Source organism: Thamnophis elegans, chromosome 1 (assembly GCF_009769535.1).
Source record: "Thamnophis elegans isolate rThaEle1 chromosome 1, rThaEle1.pri, whole genome shotgun sequence".
Classification (NCBI taxonomy): Eukaryota; Metazoa; Chordata; class Lepidosauria; order Squamata; family Colubridae; genus Thamnophis; species Thamnophis elegans.
This window is the reverse complement of record NC_045541.1, coordinates 939,512-962,184: the sequence shown is the minus strand read 5'-3', so window position 1 is coordinate 962,184 and position 22,673 is coordinate 939,512. Positions and strand designations below refer to the sequence as shown.

The window sequence follows — 22,673 nt, the reverse complement described above, 5'->3', positions numbered from 1 at the left end:
CCGTGGAGATTCGGACCCTCTCCACCCTTCGGGTTGTCCGGACGGCCGTGAAGACCTGGCTGTCCCAGCAAGCCTGGGGTTGAGTTCCCCCCGCCTACTCGAATTTGCTGTGTCTGTTGTGCTTTTAAATTGTTCGTATTGTCCGATTGTTTTTGTCTTACTTTTTGTAATTTCCCCTCCCTTGGCTTTTGTTCAGCCGCCCTGAGTCCCTTGGGGGAATAGGGCGGCCTACAAATTGAATAAACTCCAAACTCCAAACTCCAGAGAGGGAGCCCTTCTCACAGTGGTCTGACCTAAAAGTCTGGGTGGAGAGGACCAAGAGGCAGGTGACATGGAAGGAAGCCCTGGTCACCGAGGACCTCTACCGAGCAAGGACGGAGCCTGGCATAAGAGGGCGTCAAAAGCCACTGAAGCTGAGTTCCCCCTGACATCTCCTCGAGAGCCAGCTTCCTTCCTCCTGAGATGATTTAGTTGGTTTTACATTTGACCATGCTAATATGATGTATCCAATAAAGAAGCCCTTTGATAAAGATTCCGGTCTCAGAGTTCTGATTTGCTTGGGTTCATTAGTCGGAACCTTGATATTTTGTTTGCCACGCATCTCATCACATCACTCTCTCTCCTTGGATTTCCCTGTGGCTAAATTGCCATTTATTAAATGAAGTTTTTACCCATGATCCAATCTATTATTGTGCTGACATAATTGTTAAAATCAACGGCTCTTGTCTTATTACAGAGACTTACAACTCTTCATCCATTATCATTTATTAATTATATTGAATTAAATAACTTACGCAACGGACTATTTCTACTTCGGAGGACATCAGCACTTTGGGATGGTGGGTTGCTCTCCTCTGCTTGGTCCGTAGACCTCCTCTGTCTTCTGAAAAGAAGCAAGAAGAAACTTATATTGTACTTTGCATTTCATTTCCTACTGTTTGTGGGAGTATGTGTGTGTGTGTGTGTGTGTGTGTTAGCATATTAATAATAAAATGATTTTTATTGAAGTACAAACTATATTGATGAGATAGATGATAGATCGATAGATCAATAGATAGACAGACAATCAGCTAGATAATGTGCCATCAAATTGGTGTTGATTCTTGGTGACCACATAGACGTATATTTAGGATCTTTCCACTGTCTGCAAGAATTATTTTAGTGATCTTAATAGAATTAGCAAATTGCAAATATGCATATTCTACAATATTTTCTAAAATTCCATATAATGATAAGCTTCAGGTAACAAATAATATTTTAAACATGAATATGGAAAAAATGTAGCATTCAACATAGTACCTGTGTTTTCCCGAAAATCAGACCGGGTTTTATTTTCTTTTGGGCCACCAAATAAGTACTAGGGCTTATTTTGGGGCATGCCTTTTCCCCCATGTACGGGAGGCCCACTTCTTCTGCTTGCTTGCTGCGGGGCAGGAGGCCACGCAGTGCTCCAGTGCCACCACCATGAGCCAAGGGGGAGCTACCCCATGCACCCCACACCAGCTTATCTCAGGGCCCTGCAGCCAGGCCACCCCCTCCCCGACAGCTTCCTCGCTTCACAGGCCACAGCACCAGTTCACTATTCGGCCTCCTGCTCCTTTGCAGCCACAAGCAAGCAGAAGTGGGCGGGTGGTCATGTGGGCTCCTGCTGCACGTGGGTGCTGGTGCTGCTACCATAAGGTAGCTGTTGGAATGGGGATGGCATGGCTGTGGGGGCCCTGAGGTAAGGCGGTGTGGGGCACATGGGGCAGCTCCATCACCACTCTGCCTTGCGTTGTGCTGCAACCAGATGGAATAGGCAGCTGGCCAACTGTGCAGGCTTTTAAGTAGGGCTTAAATTGGGCCCAAACATAAAACATGCCAGGACTTATTTTTTGGATAGGGCTTATTTTCAGAGACATAGGGTATATTGCTATAAGGAAAGTGAATATTTGAAAGGTTAGATGCCTGTTGGGAAAATGATATCCAGCTGTATAACAAATGAGAAATAAACAGAGGAAGCACATCTGGTTACAGAGAGATAATTGATAATAGAGGTTGATAATAGAGGTGACTGGGCCCCGTTCATACAAGGTTGAATTATATGATGACCAAGTATGGTGGAGCCACATAGACCAGCTTAAGGGGTGCAGGTAAGCTATGCCGTTCCAACAATTCGATGAGGCTGGGTCAAATTCCGCCACTCACCAGGACACCAGCTGAGAATGACATCGAACCAGGCCGTGGCGCTACCACCTTCAACGCTAGCAAAGAGAGGACTTACCTAGAGAATCAAGCTTTGTTCCAACACCGGCAATTCAAGTCAATGGAAGGGTGCCGTCTCCAGACATTCCAGAAGCCCCAGCAAGTATACCTTCCACTCCTATGGCCTACACCAAACTATGAGCCCAGCGCCGCCCTGCCTACCTTAAAGACTACGCATGCACAGATTAGGTGGTAAGGAGTGTTGTATCCTGTCTTCCCTCTGGTCTGCTCCCCTAGTGGGAGCTGAAGAAATGAAGACAGGTTGTGATTGGCTGGTTGTCTGGCAGCTCAGTACAAAAGAGCTGTCAGATGGAATCACCTTAGCTGTGGTTGTTAGCTGACACCTGTTAGCATTGTTAGCATTGAAATAAACCTTGTTAGCATTTAAGATCTGTCTCACCTCAGTCTGTCAGGCACCATTCTTAGTATAAAACGTTAGTGTTCCAATATTTGAGGGGCTGCCACAAAGGAGAAGCAGTCGGCCTATTTTCCATGGCACCAGAAGGTAAGACAAGGAATGGGAGAACCAACCGAGCACTAAGGAGAAACTTCCTAACAGTGAGGACAATTAACCAGTGGGACAGAAGTTGCCTTCAGAAGCTGTGGAAGATGCTCCATCACTGGAGGCTTTGAAGAAGAGGCTGGACAACCACTTGTCTGAAATGGTATATGATCTCTTGTTTGAGGAAGGGGTTTGACTAGAAGGCTCCCGAGATCCCTTCCAGCTCTAGTATTCTGTTATTCTGGATTTCCCAATATTCCATGTCCAGGAAATGGCAGAATAAGCCCCCTTTGCACCAGAATGCGCCCAGACACACAACCGTGTGCTCAGTCAGTGTTGCATTAGCTGTGCACATCCAACATTGATCCACATGTCTCTACTGTGGAAGAGTGGCCCATATTCACGTATTTCAAATCTCAACAGAGTTTTAAAGGGATCAAATCCTTAGTGGGATTCCCTTCTGGTTTCCCTTCTGCTTGGTTTCAAGAGAACGTAGACCACAAAAATCATGGCCGAGGTTTCTTTGAAAGAGGCCACTTCTGAAAGAGCTCAGGTAACTGGAATGCTCCTCCAGGAAGTGGATTTCTCCTCTTGGAAAAGAGCATGTGAATCGGAGGTGAAACATCCAAGAGATGACGAGTCTCTCAATGGGGACCAGGCCAGTCGTCCCCTGCACTTTAATTAGCATGATCATATACAATATAGCACATAGGAAACCGAGCAACTTCTTTTTACCTGCTTTGGAGTGAAATATTCAACTTGGGCAAAAGATCTTCAGGAGTATACGGTGTCCCTTTGCAGGTGGCATCAGAACTGCAGAGCACAGTTTGGAGAAATGGCAAGAAACCTGTGCTGGGAAGATTCCGAGGGGCCAGGTAACCTGAAAAGAATGAAATAAAATAATACAGTCAGGGGAATTGGTGGAAAAATAGTTCTCTGTAGTTTGCTTTGCTTTTTTTTTTAAATACGGAAAGGTTTCTGGCAAAAAGAAATAGAACCACGCACAAAAGGAAATGGTACAAACGAAGAACACTTTTTAAAAAAAAACAAAGCCTTGTTCTGAATAGAAATGAAATTTACAGGAAAACTGACCTGCTGGTGCAAAGGTGCTTCTCACCTTGGATTCCTGCCACAAATAATTCTAGTGCAATTCTATTAGGTGCACATAAATAATCAATAATGCTATTAGTTTACATTGATTAAATTAACTAAATTAAAATTAATCCAACTTCATTAAAATCCATCTGTTTCCTCCAGGATTTACAACGGATCCCTGAAATATAGCGACCAGCAACTCAGTTGTTAATAAAGTGGTTGCTAAAAGTGAAATTGCCGCTGTGCTTATGATCTTTCTTCAGCTTTCCTTTGCTTTACAGGTCTGTAAAAGTCATAAATATGAGGACTGATTGTAAAATTACTTTTTCTTCACTGTTGTAACAATGAACAGTCAGTAAACAAGGCAGTGGCTAAATCAGTACTACCTGCAACTGTTTGCACTAAACCAGGTATGATTAACAGAATCCTTGTTTTATTTCAGTGAATCTGCTCTAAACCCAGAATCCTCATCACTATTATTAAGCATTTATTGATTTGAAACATACATATGTCAAGATACAGTGATATAATTTAAATATAATAATGAGTATGAAAAGAGATATTGACTCTATTTCTTCTGCCCCCCTTTTTTCTTCCATCAAATTATTTGTTTATCATACCTGGTTTAATGGAAGAAAAATGGGGAATGGATGAGTTGCAGTTTAAACAGGTGTGAAATAGACTTACATTTTAAAAAGCCATAGCAACAACTATTTCATTACTAAGTTTCAAATGCTTAAATACATTCCGGTTTTAATATTTTTCTTGGACATCTCTTTAAAAACAGATGGCATAGAATTTGCAACAGTAATAATATGGAAAACAGTAGTTAATCTAAAATGCATAAAAGGGTAAATGGAAATATGTATTGTAACAGTTAAAACATTATATTCAATAGGCATAAGAGGGAGGGGCTACTAGAGGTGAACTGAAGTAAAAAAGGGGGGGGGGGCTCAAGTAAAATAGGAAAGTCCAACCCACCAAAAACATAACCATAAAACACAGACTAGAAATGCAAAGCCAGAAAATGGTAAGAGGACACACATCTGCTATAGATGAGTTCAAATCACCAGCACCTGACAGATGACACCCCAGGCTTCTCTAAGAGCTGGTCTCCATAATCCTGGAACCATTGAACTTTATCTTTCAAAGATCCCGGAGCCCCAGGGAACCACCAGAGAACTGGAAAAGAGCTAATGTGTTTTCCATCTTCAAAAAAGGAGACAAAGAACCAGATGCAGGAAACCACAGCCCAATCAGCCTGATTTCTTTCCCGGGAAGGTCCTGGGAAAGATAGTTAAGCAACAGACTTGCAAATACCTTGGGCCCATAGTCCTTTTCAGATCCTGAGCTTGACTTCTGGAGTGTTTGCTTAGCATCACCTACAAATTTACGAGTTCCCCTTCTATTCCCTCATCTAATTCATTGATGAAGATATTGAAGAGTCCTGGGCCTAAGACGGAAGCTTCTGGAACCCCACTGCTTACTTCCCTCCATGTAGATGCATTACCATTGAGGACTACTAATTGAGTAGGGCTTGTCATCCAGTTGCAAATCCATCTGGTGGTGATGCTCTCTATCCCACATTTTTCTAACTTACCAAGAGGCAGGTTGGGGCCTACTGTGTTAAATGTAAGCCCAGCAATCTTTAACTTTGTCAAATTCTCCTTTTTTCCTACTAAATTCGACTTTGTCGAATTTAGGCCCAGTATTCTTCAACAACTTCATAAACAATTTAGATGAGGGGATAGAAGGGGGACTTATCAAATGTTTAGATGACACTAAACTGGCAGGAATAGCTAACTTCCCAAAAGGCTGAAGATCGAGGTGGATCTCAACAGACTTGAAAACTGGGGCTTCGCTAACAAAATGAAATTCAATGTAGAGAAAGGGAAGGTTTTACACTTAGGAAAGAAAAATCAAATGTGTGAGTGCAAATTACTTCCTCCTGGGTGGGGAACAGGTCAGGTCCGCACAGATTCCTATCAGGACACTGCCATTCCTGTGGGAAGGGCCGGTGTGCCAGTTTGCAACCTTTCTTTGTCTCTTTTACTTTGATGCCCCTTCTTGGGAATGGGAGGGGGCGGAATAGCCTGTTTCGTCTCAGCTCTGAGGGATCAGCAAATGGCAGCTGAGAATAGCTTCTTCTCACCGTCTCAGCTGGAGGTTCTCACCACAACCTGGCACCTGTGGACTGGCTCACCTTCAGACTGGAGAGAGGGGAGGGGTTTCTACAACTTTTAACCTAATGATGTTGAGTGAGAATTTCAGATCCTGCCTTGCTTTTCTTGCTATCTCCCAATAAAAGTTCCTTTTGAAATTATGCTGGTTTCAAGAGTTCTTCTTTCTTGAGGAGAGAGGAGAGGCAAGGCCTTACAACCACACTCAGTTTTGGTAACCATGTTATTAAAAAAAGATGCTAAGACTCTGGAAACAATACAGAAAAGAGCAACAAAGATTATTAGAGGGCTAGAGGTTAAAACTTTAGAGGATCGGCAAAGGACGAGGCAGGAGCCAAGACTGCAGAATGAACAACTTCCTTTATTGACAGATTAGAACTATATACAAGCGATTCAGCACCTTTCCCTGCTTGACAGCTATTGATACGGAGCTGTCAAGCAGGGAAAACCAGTAAGCGTGCCCCTAGCCCACTCTTAGCCAAGCCGCGCCTTAGCCAATCGGGGCACGGCTTAGCTTGTTGCTGGCCGCTAGGTCGTAAGTCAAGGACATTCTGAGTCCTCAACAAAAACAGGAATGGTTGCAGGAATTGGGTATGTCTAATTTAGTGAAAAGAAGGATGAGGAGTGACATGATAGCAGTGTTCCAATATTTGAGGGGTTGCCACAAATAAGAGGGGGGGGGCATCGTCAACCTAGTTTTCAAAGCACTGGTAGGCAAGACAAGAAACAATCGATGGAAACTAACCAAGAGGAGAAGCAACCTAGAACGAAGGAGAAATTTCCTGATAGTGAGAACAATTAACCAGTGGGATGGCCTATCTTCAGAGGTTCTGGGTGCTCCCTCACTGGAGGCTTTTTAAAAAAGAGACTGGGCAGCCACTTGTCTGGAATGGAATAGGGTCTCCTGCTTGAGTATGGGGTTGGATTAGAAGACCCCCAAGGTCCCTTCCAACTCTATTATTTTGTTATTCTCTTATTTCTCATCCATGGGGTGTGATTAGTGGTGGGTTTCAAAAAAATTTGGAACCTCTTCTGTAGGTGTGGCCTGCTTTCCGGGTCCACTGGTGGAACCTCTTCTAACCTGTTTGGTAGATTTGACGCACCGGTTCTACCGAATAGGTGCGAACTGGTAGGAACCCACCTCTGGGTGTGATGCTAGTTTGCCTCCTCGTGGTGCACCCTGGATACACGGTAGTGTGAACCAAACAACTAACAGCAAGTGGCAGCCAGGCTGCATTGAAGAGTTGGCAGTTAATGACAGTTGGCAGCCAGGCATCTTTGCAGGACTCCTGGCCCTCTAAATAAATGGCAATGAATGGCATGGCAACTTTGACGTCAACACACAGTGGAAAGCCAGGTGGACCTCTGAATGCCCAGATACAGGCAGTTACGTAGATGACCCTACACAAAAGGTGACAGGTTTCGACCTTCCTTGCCAGCATTGGTCAACTCTGAACAGGGTCCATGTCTATCATGGTGTCTGCCAGGACTAATTGTTTAAGCAGGCTCTTGTCTCTACCCCTCAGAGTGACTGTGGTGCTCCTTGACAAAATATCCACTGCATTGTGTCCGAATGTCCATCAAGAGCTTACACTGGCCCAATCTCTGATTTTTTTCAACATAGACCACTCTGTCCTTGAATGGCTGGGTGGACATTAACATTTGAACTCCTATAAGTCCATGTATTTGCCATACACTAAATAAATAAATTCCCATCCAAATGTATAGTGGCTCTGTTCCACTAAATACTTTTTTCTTTAAATAAAAAAAGGAAGTGAGGGTGGATAACCAGCATGTAAGAATAGAAGGTGGAATATGGGCATTAAAGTTTGTTTGTAGTTATCTTCCTTTGCCACCTTGAGCTCTGCAAGGATAGGCTCAGCAAAAGAGGACCTGGACCTCTTCTCACGGAGGCAACCTTTAGGCCCTTAAGCCTAGATCTAGAAATGCATCTAAATCATAGTTACAAAGCCAGCTGGATGACTCATGGCAATAACTCTCTCTTAAATATTGGAAAAAGGGACTAGCAATCCACTCCAAAATACATTGCCAAGAAAACTGTGGGAACCGGTAATCTCTGTAATCCTCAGGAGTCTCGCTTGACTTGATGGACTAGAACAGCAGCAATAAATGGCAACAACTGCAGCTTCTTACGTGGCCACTTGCAAGTTCACACTAATGGCTGGGTCTACACAAAGTCCTGATCTCCCAAGCTTAGATTTTGGTTAGAAGCACTACTCTCCATTATGGTCACAAAGGTCCTTACCATAATTTCCCAAGTATTCTTTTAATTTCTGTGACTTGTATTACTGGGTGAACAGCAAATGGCCTAACAAAATGGGCATTAATCAGGGAAATCCAGCTCCACTGGTTCAGCACAGGATGTTGCATAAAGGTCAAGTGTGGAATTAAAGTCAAAGACTGGAACCAGATTCCAACTTCACTGGGCTCCAACAGAGGGAATTATGTCTCATTATAGCTATCAATATAAAAACAATCTGGTAGAGCACCTCTTAACTGGAAAAGGACTGAGGCTACCTTCAAGCTGCTAAAAGAGATCATTGCAGAATAACAGAATAACTGAGTTGGGAGGGACCTTGGAGGTCTTCTAGTCTAATCCCCTGCTCAAGCAGGGGAACATTGTCAGGGTTCCAAATAGCATCCAAAAGTAAATCAGAATCCAAAGCAAAGGATTGCTCAAAGTTTCAATTTATTAGGAGAGCTATGTTGCACATCTGGGAAAACCCGAATCTGAAATCTTCCCGGTTTTCCCCACCCAGTTGAAAGTTCAAGATCTCCCCCCCCCCCACACCCACAAGTCCATCCCACGGTCCAATCTCCCACTGCCATGCTGGCAGTTCCACCCATCCGATTCTGGTCAGGTGGCAGAGACAAAGGACGACCTTGGCTGTCTGGAAAGAATTTTGTTGTGGCTACATAGTGTGTGACTCCGTACAATCCCCCCTCCCATCTTCCCACCATAGAAAAGGCACAGCAGAATAATAGAAAGTGTGGCAGGCCAAAGGTCCAAAAGGAAAGATGGCTGCAGGCCTGACACCTCTTCCGTTTCAGGCAAATGGTTGACTAACTATTTGGAAACTGCCCTAGAATGCAAAGAAACGTCTCTCTGAAATGAAGTAATTCTTATTATTTCTGCTGAGGCAACACAAAGTAATACCATTTTTCTTCACCCTGCACAGATTGCAAGAGCATTGCAGCTGAAAAAGCAGCTGCGTATGAAATCTAGACTGCCAAAATTCTGGGCCAGAAAGAAGTATGGAGATTGCCCACAGGGACCCCTTAGCAGTTGATGTTTGTGAGTAGATGGCAGAAACCGTCATCTGTCATTTTTCAGCTGTTTGTGATCAGCTAGGAATTGTGGGTTCCAGTGCGCTCTGAGCCATAAAGGCAGCCTCCTCGTGAACTCCATCTTTTTAAATACTTTGGAGTTTGTTTTTTGTACTGTCCATTTAAGATTGAAAAACTTTAAGAAATGCAAATTACACATTTCTGGGTGAATCCATTTTAAAAGATCCATTTAAAAAGAAAGGAAACATCTTTTCTGCTTTGTGTGAACTTTACTTTTTATTGTTGTTAGTAAATTTCTGCAATATGCAGCAAGGAATAACTTTAGAGTTGTTTTTAAAGAGTTTAAATGTTAAGGCTTTGTGAAACTGATTGAAAGAAAATCTCTAAAACTAATTGGAAAGATCCTCTCATGGAAAAATCTGTTTGCAAAACAAGATGTTTGAAGATTGATTACTAAAACACATAATGGCTACTTTAAAGGAAATGTTTGATCTTCAGATGTGAGAATGCTAAAGCTTTTTAATTCTTTATCGGAGCTAAAAGTTGCTACTGAAGGCAACATTACTCCTAAGACAACCAAAATGGACTTTAAGTTGGACGTAAATATTACAACTTACAATAAAGAGCTGGAAATACTGGTTTTACAAGTGGAGTTGAACAATCATTTAAAAACACAGGTCTACCAAAAAAAAATTCGAGAGCTGATTTGGTTATTCCATGTAATCTTTATGTTTTTTGGTGTGCTGAATCCAAAAATGACCTCCATTTTGTCATAGGACATCACGTTTCCTGACAATTTAGGTAACTATGCTAAATAAGGCAATACCTCAAAATAAATGGAAATAGACTTATAAAATTAAAGTTTTATTACAATATTTTCATGAAAATCCTTTTCTGAACTGAAATGAGCTCACCTAAACACACTAAACTCGATTCTTCTTCCTTGTGAGGCTCCTCTTGGTGCATTTAGCAATAGCAATAGCAGTAGCAGTTAGACTTATATACCGCTTCATAGGGCTTTCAGCCCTCTCTAAGCGGTTTACAGAGTCAGCGTATCGCCCCCAACAACAATCCAGGTCCTCATTTTACCCACCTCGGAAGGATGGAAGGCTGAGTCAACCCTGAGCCGGTGGGATTTGAACCGCCGAACTGCAGCTTAGCAGTCAGCTGAAGTGGCCTGCAGCGCTGCACCCTAACCACTGCGCCACCTCGGCTCTTACACATTTACGCTTGTGAGTAGCATCTGGAATGTCTCTCTGAAGCATCCAACAGTAGTCTGCCATCATTGTAATGCTCCATTTTCCCTGGTATCTTCTTTCCGTCTCTTTAATGTCTTGGTGGAATCGTTCACTTTGTTCCTCACTCACAGTTCCCAAATTTTCAGGAACGTAGTCAAGGTGGGACTGGAGGAAATGCACTTTCAAACTCATCAGGCAACCTAAAGCTTGAAATGCTTTCAGTATTCTTCCAATGATATTTTTGTAGTGAGGATCTTTGTTATTGCCTAAAAATTTCTGTATGACTTCTTTAAATGCAATCCACCCTTCTTTTTGAGGATCCCTCATGGTATTGATAAACTCTTGATCAACTATAAACCTTCTAATGTCTGGTCCAACGGACACACCTTCCTTCAATTTTGCCTCCGACAGGCATGGAAACTTGGTGACCAAGTATTTGAAGCATTCTCCATCTCTTGGAAATGATTTTACGAATTGCTTCATCAATCCCAATTTTATGTGGAGAGGTGGTAGAAGAACTTTATGGGAAGGTACCAAAGTTTCTCGGAGGACATCTTTTTCACTGACTGTTAGCACCCTCGGCTGCCAACTCTTCTTGGTCCAGTGATTTTGTTGGTCTCGACTGTCCCATAGACACAGAAAACAAGGGTATTTGGTATACCCAGCTTGTTGCCCGAGCAGCATGCACAAGACCTTCAAGTCCCCACACACTTGCCAACCATGGGGTTCATATTTAAATTTACGAAGAACCAATTCCAAGTTTTCGTAGGTTTCCTTCAAGTGTACAGAATGACCTACAGGTATGGAAACGTAAAAAACATTGTGGAGTAAAACTGCTTTGAGACTTCTTTTTGAAGACTCTATAAAAAGACGCCATTGCTCTGAATCATATTGGATTTTAAATTGACCCATCAGACCTTTGACATCGATGCAATAAACCAACTTGTCTTCCTGGGCGAAGTAAGGAGCAAACTCCTTTTCACGATGTCTTAACCATGAAGATGACACTCCTGGCAACAATAAATTCCTGCTTTTCAGGCTTGATCCGAGTAACTAAGCAGCATCTTTGGGAAGATTCAAGTCTCTTACCAAATCATTCATCTCCTCCTGAGAAAACAATTTTGATCTTGTATCATCTTCAAAGTCAGAACTTGATTCGTCATCTGGTTCAGGTATGACTTCACCTTCATCAGAGCTAGGTATCTCTTCCAAGGTAGCAGGGGGCTTGAGTACTGGTATATCTGTGCCATGGGGGATGGGACGAATTGCTGAGTGAAGATTGGGGTATGAAATGGAATGCTTCCATTTGGAATTAAACCGTTTCACATCGCATGAACAAAAGTAACAGTCAGCACTATGGTTCTTTTGCTCTCGCCATACCATAGGAATCCCATAACGGAAATATTTTTCTTACTCTTGAACCAGTTTCTGAGGTCCTCAACACACCATTTGCACATTTTATGAGGCACTCAAACTTTATCTTGATCTCCAATTTTTAGCCCAAAGTATGCAAAGTATACTTTTTTCACAAAGTCTGTAATATTCTGCTGTTGCTTCAACACTGTATATTCACCACAGATGAAACAGAAACTGTCTGGTGAATTAATACACTTTCGCAGAGCCATAACATAACGGTTGAAGAATGACGAGCTAACATGAATTGCAATGAAAAAGTGTGAACAGCCTAGAACCAATAACCTGATGATGATTCGTGCACAAGTGTGGCATGCAGGAGAGAGCAGCTCTGTGTCTGTACACGAGACGTCACAGTGCTGGCCACGTTCCCTGCACTGACCGGAGATGCTGCTATTTGCCCTGTGTCTTCCTCCTACTGGGTTCTTCAGGAAAGATTCACCCCTTCTACCATTAGAAGCACAGACTTAAAACTTGCTTAGCTTATGTATATATTGCTGACCATCAGATTTACAGTGCTATATTTTTTTACATAACTCAGACAAACCCTTTAAGGTTTTTTTGGCATTTTATATCTTAAATACACGTATGTGAATTAATTAATAGTAATTTGGACTTTAAATTTGGTTAAAAATCCATAATATAAAAAAATACCAAAAATTAAAATAATTGATAAATTTGAAGACAATTTTGCATGTTGTGGCAAATCATGACGTCTGGGAGTTTTTTCAATATTTTATTTGTTTTCAGCACACCAAAATACATGGAAATTAGATGAAAATAATCAAAAAGCTTTTTAGTTGCAGACCTGTGAAATCAAAAAGGCCATGCAAATAATGAACCCGAACAGCAATGTTAACCTTTTTTAAAAAATGAAATAGAAGATATTTACTGGAGTTACTTCACAGAAATTATAAATGAATTTGGATAAGATGATAAGAATGTCTTGAAAGAGGCAAAGAAACTAGGAAAAAGCAATAGAGTTTGAGTTTATCCTTTGGATTTAAGAATGGCTGTGAGAAAGAAGGGGAAAACTACAAAACTGGTTCATTTGAGAATGGCTTTATGTCGGATGGCATTCATTTATAAGCTCCCGTGGGAGGTAGAGAACCAAAGTAAAGACAAGACATCTACCTGGTAGAACTTGGTGCACCAGAGGGTGGCCATCCATTCATATAAATAATGTAATTGAATGGAACAGATAGTACTTAATTTACTCAAGTAACTCAAATGGTGACCATTACAAAGCCGATCTTTCAAAAAGTGGAAAGTGCATGTGGTTATAGGCTCCAAAAGGTCTTAGACATGAGGCTCCATGTTGGAATTGGAGGAGTGGTATATCTGGATCAGTGCTTTCAATCTTTCAAAAAATGCCTCAGCAACAGGTCAGAAAAATAGGAATTGCTATTTTTATTCTTATCTTATTTTTTTCCATGTACAACTCAAGGAATATATAAACATAGATGCAAATATATCAATACACCTATTTTCTCCACAACAAGAATCCTATGAGGTGGAATGATCTGAGGGAGAGGAACTGGTCCAAAGTCACCCAGTGGTTTTTTTATAACTAAGGCAGGACTAGAACCAGTGGTGGGATTCAGCCAGTTTGCACCACTTCGCCAGAACTAGTTGTTAACTTTCTGAGCAGTTTGGTGAACTGGTTGTTGGAAGAAATGATTAGGGCAGAGAACCGGTTGTTATATTATTTGAATCCCACCACTGACTAGAACTCATCTTTTCCTGGTTTTATGTCTTTATACAAGTGGCTGCAATGATTTTGGCAAGAGTACTGGGGTGAATCTGGACTTTGATTGCTTTTTTCACAGAGAAGGCCCCTATGAATTTATTATTCTTCCCGGACTGGGAGGTAGGGTTATTGGCAAGCACCGGAGAGAAGGTTTCTGCCACATGAAATAAACCAAATGGCCTTTGGAGCAGAGGTGGGTTTCAAATCCCGGTGCTACTGGTTCACTCATGCTTGTGCATGCGCGATGCTTCTGCGCATGCACAGAAGTCTCTGGGTTGGTGGGTGGAGCCTCCCGCCACTGCCACTACCGGTTCGGCTGATCTGGGCTGGACCAGGAGGAACCCACCTGCGCTTTGGAGTAAGAAAGCTTGTTTTCTGCAATGGGCCTAGAAGGAGATGATCTTCATTTATTGGGATCTGCTTTCTGAGAAAAAAGATCAGGCTAAACAAGAAAGTAGCAAAAAACCCTCAACAACCCGAAGAACAGATTGTGTCACTAAAGGAAAATTGAAGAGATAATAGGATGCATGTCCAGAATATTCAGTGATGGAAAACAGGCTCCCATCAAAATTAAAGTTCTGGAGGCTGTAATGCATGCAGGACACCGGAAGTGCACCGCCCAGAACCCACCACTGGAGGGAGTGCTGAGAAGTTTATCATCTGCTTGGTTGGCTAATGCGACCTGTGATACAAAGGGGGGGGCGGGGTGGACAGTATCTATTCTTTAAATATAGCAAAAATGTGGGAATTATTCAGTGTTGGTTTCAAATTTGACTGTGCCGACATGATGTACACAATAAACAGGAGTTTTGAGGAAGCCAAGGCCTTGGAGTCTTCAGTTAGGAGCATTACGTGGAACCAGGACAACTGCATTCTGAGTGTCTCCCTTTCACCCAGGTCGCAAGCCCTTGCTGCCTCCTGTGTGCATGCGCAAGGGGCAGGGCCGAGGCAGTGGGGCAGCCCTTCACTGGCTCCAGGGTGGTCATCCAGATCAGATCAACCAAGTTGCCTCTCCTTCCTCCCTCCCTCCCTCCTTCCCTCCTTCCCTCCCTCCTTCCCTGCCTCCCTCCTTCTCATTTCCATCTCCTTCCTGCCTTCCTGTCTTCCTTCCTCCCTCTTTCCTCTCTCCTTCCTTCCTTCCTTCTCATCCCCATCACCTTCCTTCCTCCGTGCTCAGGAAGGGACGAGGGGAGGGACAGAGGCTGGCAGTGCTGCAGGGGTGGGTGGAAGAGAAACCTCACTGGCTGCGATGCCACTTGGGCTGTGGAGGAACTGGTGGCAGGTGCAGCACTGGTCTGCAGCCACGGTAGCCGTCAAAGCTTTGTTCACAGTCCAAGTTAACATTGGTATTCCTGAACTGTGAGCTTTTCTTTGTGTGTGGCAAAGAACCATTTCCGGTGGGGAAAACAGGACAAAGCAGAGCGGAGGAAAATATTTTCCTTTGCTGTGTCTCCAGTTGGGATGAGACCGTGGCCGGGTCCTTATAGGAGAGCCCTTTCGAGGGTTATGTATTAATAGAAAAGCAGCCAACTTACCTCTGTTCCTAAAGACTAACGCTGTTGCACATAAGAAAGAGAGGAGCTCTGATCAACTGTCACAACTACCATTTGAACAGTTTTGCTGTACTGTTGTGGCTGTGGCTGCCCACACTAAATGCAGGCGTGAGATAAACTGCCATAATGGAATTTCATATTACAACTAATCTCTTGCCATCATTACTTTGAAAATTTAAAGATGGATAATGATGAAGAAAAATGTGCATCATCTGAGGACTTCCTTTCCATGGCCTCATATTTTTGGCATTTACAAAACTAGAACAAATATTTCTTAAAACATGTAAGGAATAAAAAGAATAGGTTCATCATTATAATGCCTATCAACAATTACTTACAGTTTGTTTGGGGTTCTGGAGGAAATTGGATTCGAATGACAGTCATAAGAATGAATGAAAATACAGGCAAAAAAATTAATGTGAAAGACCAAAGCTGTGAAAAAAAGAACAAACCATATTCAAGTTTGATATATTTGGAAAATTTTGACAATAGCAATCATACAAAAAGAACATCTACTTAACAAGAAGTATAAAGTAATAAAGGTAGGAAAAATTAACAAAAAGCCAGTTTTCATTTTAGCATAAAGAACAAACTTTGTTATGGAAGGTCCCAATGTTTGCTAATTAGGAAAAATTGGTACTGAAAACCCTGCCAGAAAAGGCAGACTCATCGCATAAGTTATTATGGGGCAATGATTTTACGACATAGTTAGAGAAGCAAGGGTGGACAGTCGCTTCCTTGTTTCCTTCCTTGGAAAAGGTAATTATCAGGTGATTGTTTAGAATGCAGGGGGGGAACCCTTCAAAACTTCATATATGGAAAATACCAAGAATCAGCCTTGATGGAATATAGAACAAAAATATTCTAGTTAAAAATGATAAATAAACGGCTCTTAAATGAAGAATTGGCACCACAAAAGAGAGAGAATTCAACACAGAGAAGGTTAAAAAATAAATGACTGTAATCCATCAGGATCTCTGCTACAGTACATAAAATATAATGTATACAACTAAAGGCTGCTACCTTTAATAAGTTACTTGTTGCATAAATGCTTCCTTGTGCAGATTCTAATTTAATCTAAACCAGCCTTTCCCAATTTAGTGCCGGGACTAAAACTTCTAGAATTTCCAGCCAGTATAACATGTTTTAATAATCATATTGACATATTTTCTTTGTTTTCTTTTTCCTTGTTTTATCTTTCTATTATTTTCACTTTGTTTAAAGTTCCTTTCTATTTCTTAATTTTTTTAATCTGAGAACTGCCTACAATAGCCCATGGCAAGACAGGCAGCAAATAAATGTAATAATAATAATATAATCCACATCTACCTATGCCAGGTCCTTGAAAGGATTCAATAGGTAGAAAAATGTCAAATCCAGCGTGAATATTTGGGTGACTGTGCAATGAACCATCATGGATATAGATGAGCATCCTCTAATTAGTGAAATAGCAAAATACTCTTTGCTGTAAGTTGCCAACATTTGAGGTGTGTAATTAAAGATATAAGCAGCTCAGTAGAAATATTATATTGAAATAATAAGAGTACAAGGACACGTTTGTTTACTATTCCATCAAAACAAAAATGGAAAAAAATTAGCAATGGAGAAAAGATTCTAACCCAAATGTTTCTTGCTGAGCTGACTTTCTGCTTGGTTAACATAACGTTTTAAAATACTCCCTCACTTCACCTATAGATGCCAGCCAATGTAGCACATTTGAACAAGAAAAAAAAAATTAATATTTCCACAAATACAGCAGCAGCTTGGGTTGATCAAGTAAGAACTCATAGATACATATATCTATAAAATATACAGTTATGACTCCTATTCATTGGTCAGACATGGAATAGCACCACATTTGCAATCAAATTTCACTAAAGAAAATATTTTTCACCCTCATCGTTTTCAAAAAGTGTATTTTCCTTAAATAATATTCTCCCCAGATTCCCTGGGACTTAACATTCTCTTGGTTTTTTTTTTAATTTCTATACTTACCGGTTGCCTTTTGACACTCAGCCAGTTCTTCCATAGCAACACCCACAGGTGTCGGAAGAGCGTAGCCATCCTCCGAAGAGCTTCGGCAAAAGAAGAGAGTTCTTGTCTTCTCTCTGGTCCAGGATTAGGTTGCCAAAAACGTATGCTGTGATAAAAGCTTTGTATTGCTTTGTCTCTGCGCTTTGGCTATACCATCCAGATGGCCGGTTCAGCCCTTCGTCTCTGCTCTGTGCACATCATTGACTGTCCTATTGCACATGCAAGAGGTTGACTCACCCAATGAGAACCAGAGAGTGCCTAATTATAATACTATCCTACTCTCTCAGCTTTCTTCAGTCCTGGTGTGATAAGGCTGGTGTCATTCCAAGAAGATGCTTCTGCTGAAATTAAAGAAGCGCACCTTTTCTCCCACCAGGCACTCCCTACCACCTACATATATAGCCTACAGAAGAATTAACAAAGAAGCTAGCAGCCAAGTGGCTTACCAAGCCAGTAGGACCTGTTTTATTTCTTTTTCCTGATTTAATTCACACAAATTGGCTGGGAGTAACAGAAAGTAGGTACATTGCAGGCATTCGTTGTGCTCCATTTAAATAAAATTAATGTTAATGTTTGTCTAAAGCAAAAGACAGGACATTATTTTCCATGAGAGCATTAAAAAAAAATTCTAGACCGTACTTGAGCTCATGATAAATGGTTTAGATTGATGCATAATGCGTAAATTAACATTATGTCACACATCGGGTCTTTTCTCGCTGTAAGTTTAAATATATTCCACCCTTGAGCTGGCATAAAATTATATCAGCCTGGAATTTACTCTGCCAATGGCTAATTTCTGTCCTGCCTCCCCTGTCTCTCTTTCAAGTCATTGAAAATACATCCCTTTATTCCAAATTGAAAGCCTAAGCAAGGTTGTATTACTACTATCCTTCTCTTCTTTCCTATTACCTACTCCTACTGACTATCACTTCGTTGGTTGTATCTGATGATTTATGATTATATCTGATGATTTAAGATTTATCACTTTGTTGCCTGTATACTGAGAGCTTAGGCACTGGAGACAAATTCCTTGTGTGTCCGATCACGCTTGGCCAATAAGGAATATTCTGGAATCTGCCTTTGGATATTGTCAGAAAATATTGCACTAAGGAGAGACTTAATCCAGTTTCTTTCATAAGCTGGGGGTGAGGTAAAGGCAGAAACAATATAGGGTTTTCTTCTGTTGTTAGATGTGACTAAGGAAAAGTGTTTGTCCATAACTTTATGCTGCTGTTAGATGTAATTGAGGAAAGGCCGAGAGTTAGGTCTTAAATCAAATGAATTGTGATCCTGTTAGAGATCACAAATAAAGTTCTGGGGAGATAATTACCTCCCAATATAATAGAAAATTGAACATAACAAAAAATGAAAACTACCTTCAGAACTATAGGCATCAGCACACAATATTGTTATGGATTAGGAGAGTTACATGAGTGCCGTCCTTGTGAGAAAAAGCTAGTGGGAAACTACTCCAGTTTGCCAGAATCAAGATGGGCTGTGAGTTTAGGGGAAGTGAGGAATGGAAATATGTGCAAAAAAAAGGGTATAACACAAATGTGGGGCCAGCTGTCAGCTTGTAACGTTGTGCGGACGGGCGGTCTGGGAAACACAACTGATTTCCAGCTGTCCTGAAGCCAAAGTTGCCCTGGAGGGGATCCTTGCGAGGAAGGCAGCTGATTGGCAGAGTTCGGGTGGCAGTACGGACCAGGAGGGGTTGGGACTTTCAATGAGAATGGACGGGGAAGGAGGCAGCCTCCAGTGGCCGAACCGAAGATAGCGGTGGGAAAAGCGGGACGTTGGTGAACCGGATTTGGTGGAAAAGATGCTTCTAAAGAGCGAGAAGAATGGGAGGAAAGTGAATTGATGTCCCTGGTTGGCTTTAGAGAAGAAACTACTCCCAACAGAAGCGGGGTGGAAAGGGGCAGAGAAATGGCAAAGAAAATCATGGAGCTTTATTAAAACCTTAAGACCTAAGACAGAAGAAGAGAGGCAGCAGAGGCTAAGCAGAAAGGGTGGGTTTGGAGCTGGAGGAGATTTTTGTGGATTGCTAGTGAAACTGGAAAAGGTCGGAGAAACGTACAGGGGGAAATGCCTATCCTCCTCCTCCTCTTCTTCTTCTCCTCCTCCTCCTCCTTCTTCTTCTGTGGACAAAGCATTTCCTGTGCTAGAATCCAGACAAGGCTTTAGGGCTCCAGAGAGACCCCTACTGGCCAAGGAAGGTATATACATGTAAGTTGGACATTTTGAAGAAAGAAAGATGTTTGATGTTTAATAAATTTATAGGCCACCCAATCCCGAAGGACTCCGGAAGCCCTTTCAAGTGACATCATTTCTGCCTGTGGAATTGCAGATCTAGGAACTTGGGTGAAGTGAGAATTTTACAGAGCTCTGGTGGCGGACAAATAGTAATAATGAGACACATTGGTGGTATGAATACATTGAGCCGTATGTTGAACATTTGACCAAAACAGAAGGCAACGTTAGAAAATTATTGAACTGAACTTTAATAATTGCCTGTAAGTTGTTGGAATCCAGAAGTTATCATCAATGCCACTGCCACTATCAGAGGTATCTGTCAGGCATGCCTCCTTCAATATCCAAGAAAGGAAAGCCTCAACTCCATTTAAATAGAGATAGAGTATTTTTACTAGATGTGAATTGAAAGCAGCAAAAAGGAAAGCAAGATCTGAGCCAGAAAGGCGGGAACATGTGCATAGCAAACGTTTCCCCAGCACCCTCCCCCCAGTCCCCCAACCCAGTGTCCAATCTGCAGCTCCCTATCCTGTGTCATGTGGGGTGCATCTTCAAACAGCCTCATCAAGTTGGTATGTGAGACGGTTGGCCTTGACCAATTCCAAACATCAGCCACCAGCATGCACCGAAGATGGTGAGAACAGGACTCCTCCAGTACAATATCATTCCCTTCCCCAATACCATCCCCCTCCCCGGTTCCTATGGCAGCCAATAGCAAGCAAGCGTAGCAGAGGCTGACGGTATCTTTGATATACCACTGTGACTTTTGTAACTATTGTAAACTTCATAGGATTGTATTTATTTGTAGTTACTAAGTTGAGCGGTATTATTCTTATGTATATTGACAACAGTATATATATGGTGCTAGGTAAATAAGTTAAATAATGTCAGGTTAGGTCTAAACAAACAGAACAATTTTTATATCTAACGACTAATATTAACAATTTAAGTAGTGAGTAGTGGATGGCTCTATTGGTAGGAAAAAGTGGGGGGAGGGTTGGTTGGAGTCCAAATTTGCAGAAAACTTTCTAAAGATGACAAGTACTAGGAATTTAAATGAAGTAGGGATAAGGAGGAAGCAAATAGCCCAGATGTCATCAGCTTCTTCCAGCCCATCAATGCAGAGATCGATGAAGGATACAACACCCAAAACTTCTGGAGGCAAACCGTTCCTCTGATTAATTGTTCTTCACTGTCAAAGAATTTCTCCTTAATTTTGGATTTGTTTAAGATTGTTTTATGTTTAAGATTGTCATAAAACAATCTTAAACAAAGAGGAAGACATTTATAAATGTGGTAAAGGTAAAATATTGTGACTAATATGCAACAATCAGAAGACTCCTTCTTTACGTGATCAAATGACAATGGACTTATTATCCAGCAGGATAAATAGCTCAACTGCAATTCAACTGCCCATTTCTCTTTGTTCCTTGTCAAAATGACACTCTCACTTATTGTGTTTTGAGAGTTGTTCTTTTTCTGACTCAGTAAATCAAGAAGAGGAAGCTTGTATATATAAGTAGCAACTAAATATTAGTAATGGGACAAGAAATAGCAGACCAAAGAGAAAAAATGTTTACATGGCATCACATGATATATGCTATTTTAATCCTACAACAGATGAGCTGGCCTTTCCCTAACTTGGGCATCTCCACCTGAGTGAACAAAGTCCCAGAATTCTCAGAAATGGCCCTCCTGGGGGATTCTGGGAATTGAAATCCACATATTGAAAAAGAGCCCAGCTTGGGTAATGTTGTATTAAGAAACACCAAAGTTAGATTAGCAGAATATTTGAGTCACTTATAGCACTAAGATTGTGGTTAAAAGAAAGTTGAATTGTGGTTAAGACTGTTTACATTAATTACAATTTAGAACTGTGTGTAAAATGTAAGCATTTCCTCGTGGCTTCCGATGCCTATCTGTAGTGGCAAATGAAGCTGGCTGCCCCCCTGCCATTGACCCATCTAGTTGGCAAAAAGCTATGGGGCTTTTCAGTTTCCTTGCATTAATCCTCAGCTTCCTTACCAGGGTTGGGCTGATCAAACAGCGGGTGCACCCCGAGTCCACTAAAGCAGAGATTTTCATCCCCCTCTCCCAGTTGGGGATAAACAGTCTTAGGGAAAGGGGAAGCGGTTTAATTGGTTTGCTTACCAGTGGTTCATCCTCTGGATCGCTTCCAGATGAGTATGGTTCCTCCTGCTGCGAAGCCGGGGTTTCCTCCTCAAAGAGGGGAGGGGGTGGAGATTCTACGGTCTCCCTACTCCTCAGGGCCGTCTCCTTTCCGCACTGGCCAGGTTTCATAAGCTTTCCCCGTCCAATGGGCAGTCTGGCTTCTTAGCCAGTGCCTGAGACGGCATTCTGCAGCTCGGTGCCCCTTTTTTCCCACGCTTGAAACAGGCTAAGGATTTAGTGTGATTTTTCATCATTTTGTACTATGCCTAGTTACAGGAAAACCAAGGATATCAATGGCTTCTGGCCTCAATCACTCTCTCCTTTTGCATATGACTCTGGTGAAAAAAAAAAGTCAGTTAGTCAGCAGTGCAAGAATCAAAGAATTGAAGGATTGGAAGAATCCTGTCGATCATCTAGGGGTCAGGGGTCCTCTCTGGAGCCACACGTGGCTTTTTCATCCCTCTGCTCCCTGTCGCGGGTCAGTGCCACAATTGACAGGGCTTTCAGTTAGGACAGGTAGAGGAAAAGGGATGCCACACTAGGAGGAGATTTTATGATGGGGAGACTGGACTTCCGGTCAGCTCCAGAATTGAATGGTGGGCTTCTGTTTAGAACCTTTGTGGCTCTTTGAGTGTTTAAGGTAGCTGACCCCTGATCTAGTTTAACCCTTCCCCCCCCCACCAGCTATAACAACATCTGACCATCCAGCCTCTGTTTAACATCTCCTGATCCCGCCCTTTCGTGAAACATGTCTTGCTACGGTTAATTAGAAGCGGTAAGAATGGCTGGGATGCTGGCTGCAACAGGATAAGATGGGAATGAGATGGTACAATTCTGATATATACAAGAGGGATTTCATCACTTGGAAATGCAAGGGAGGATCACAGTTTGGATGCATTCCTGAATATGAAAAGTTATGCATAATTAGAA

At 42.0% G+C, this 22,673-nt stretch overlaps 1 protein-coding gene across 1 annotated transcript in view; it reads right to left on the bottom strand.

The window, feature by feature from the left end:
- Positions 1–17,348, bottom strand: part of ABCA12 (ATP binding cassette subfamily A member 12) — a 119,303-nt gene extending 101,955 nt beyond the window's left edge. Inside the window, exons 1-4 of the mRNA XM_032233361.1 lie at positions 17,280–17,348; positions 15,623–15,716; positions 3,482–3,626; positions 795–883 (exon numbers count right to left, since the gene is read on the bottom strand). Coding sequence (XP_032089252.1) covers positions 795–883; positions 3,482–3,626; positions 15,623–15,716; positions 17,280–17,348 — 397 coding nt within the window. The remainder of the gene's footprint in view (positions 1–794; positions 884–3,481; positions 3,627–15,622; positions 15,717–17,279) is intronic.
- Between the last annotated feature and the right edge of the window lie 5,325 nt (positions 17,349–22,673).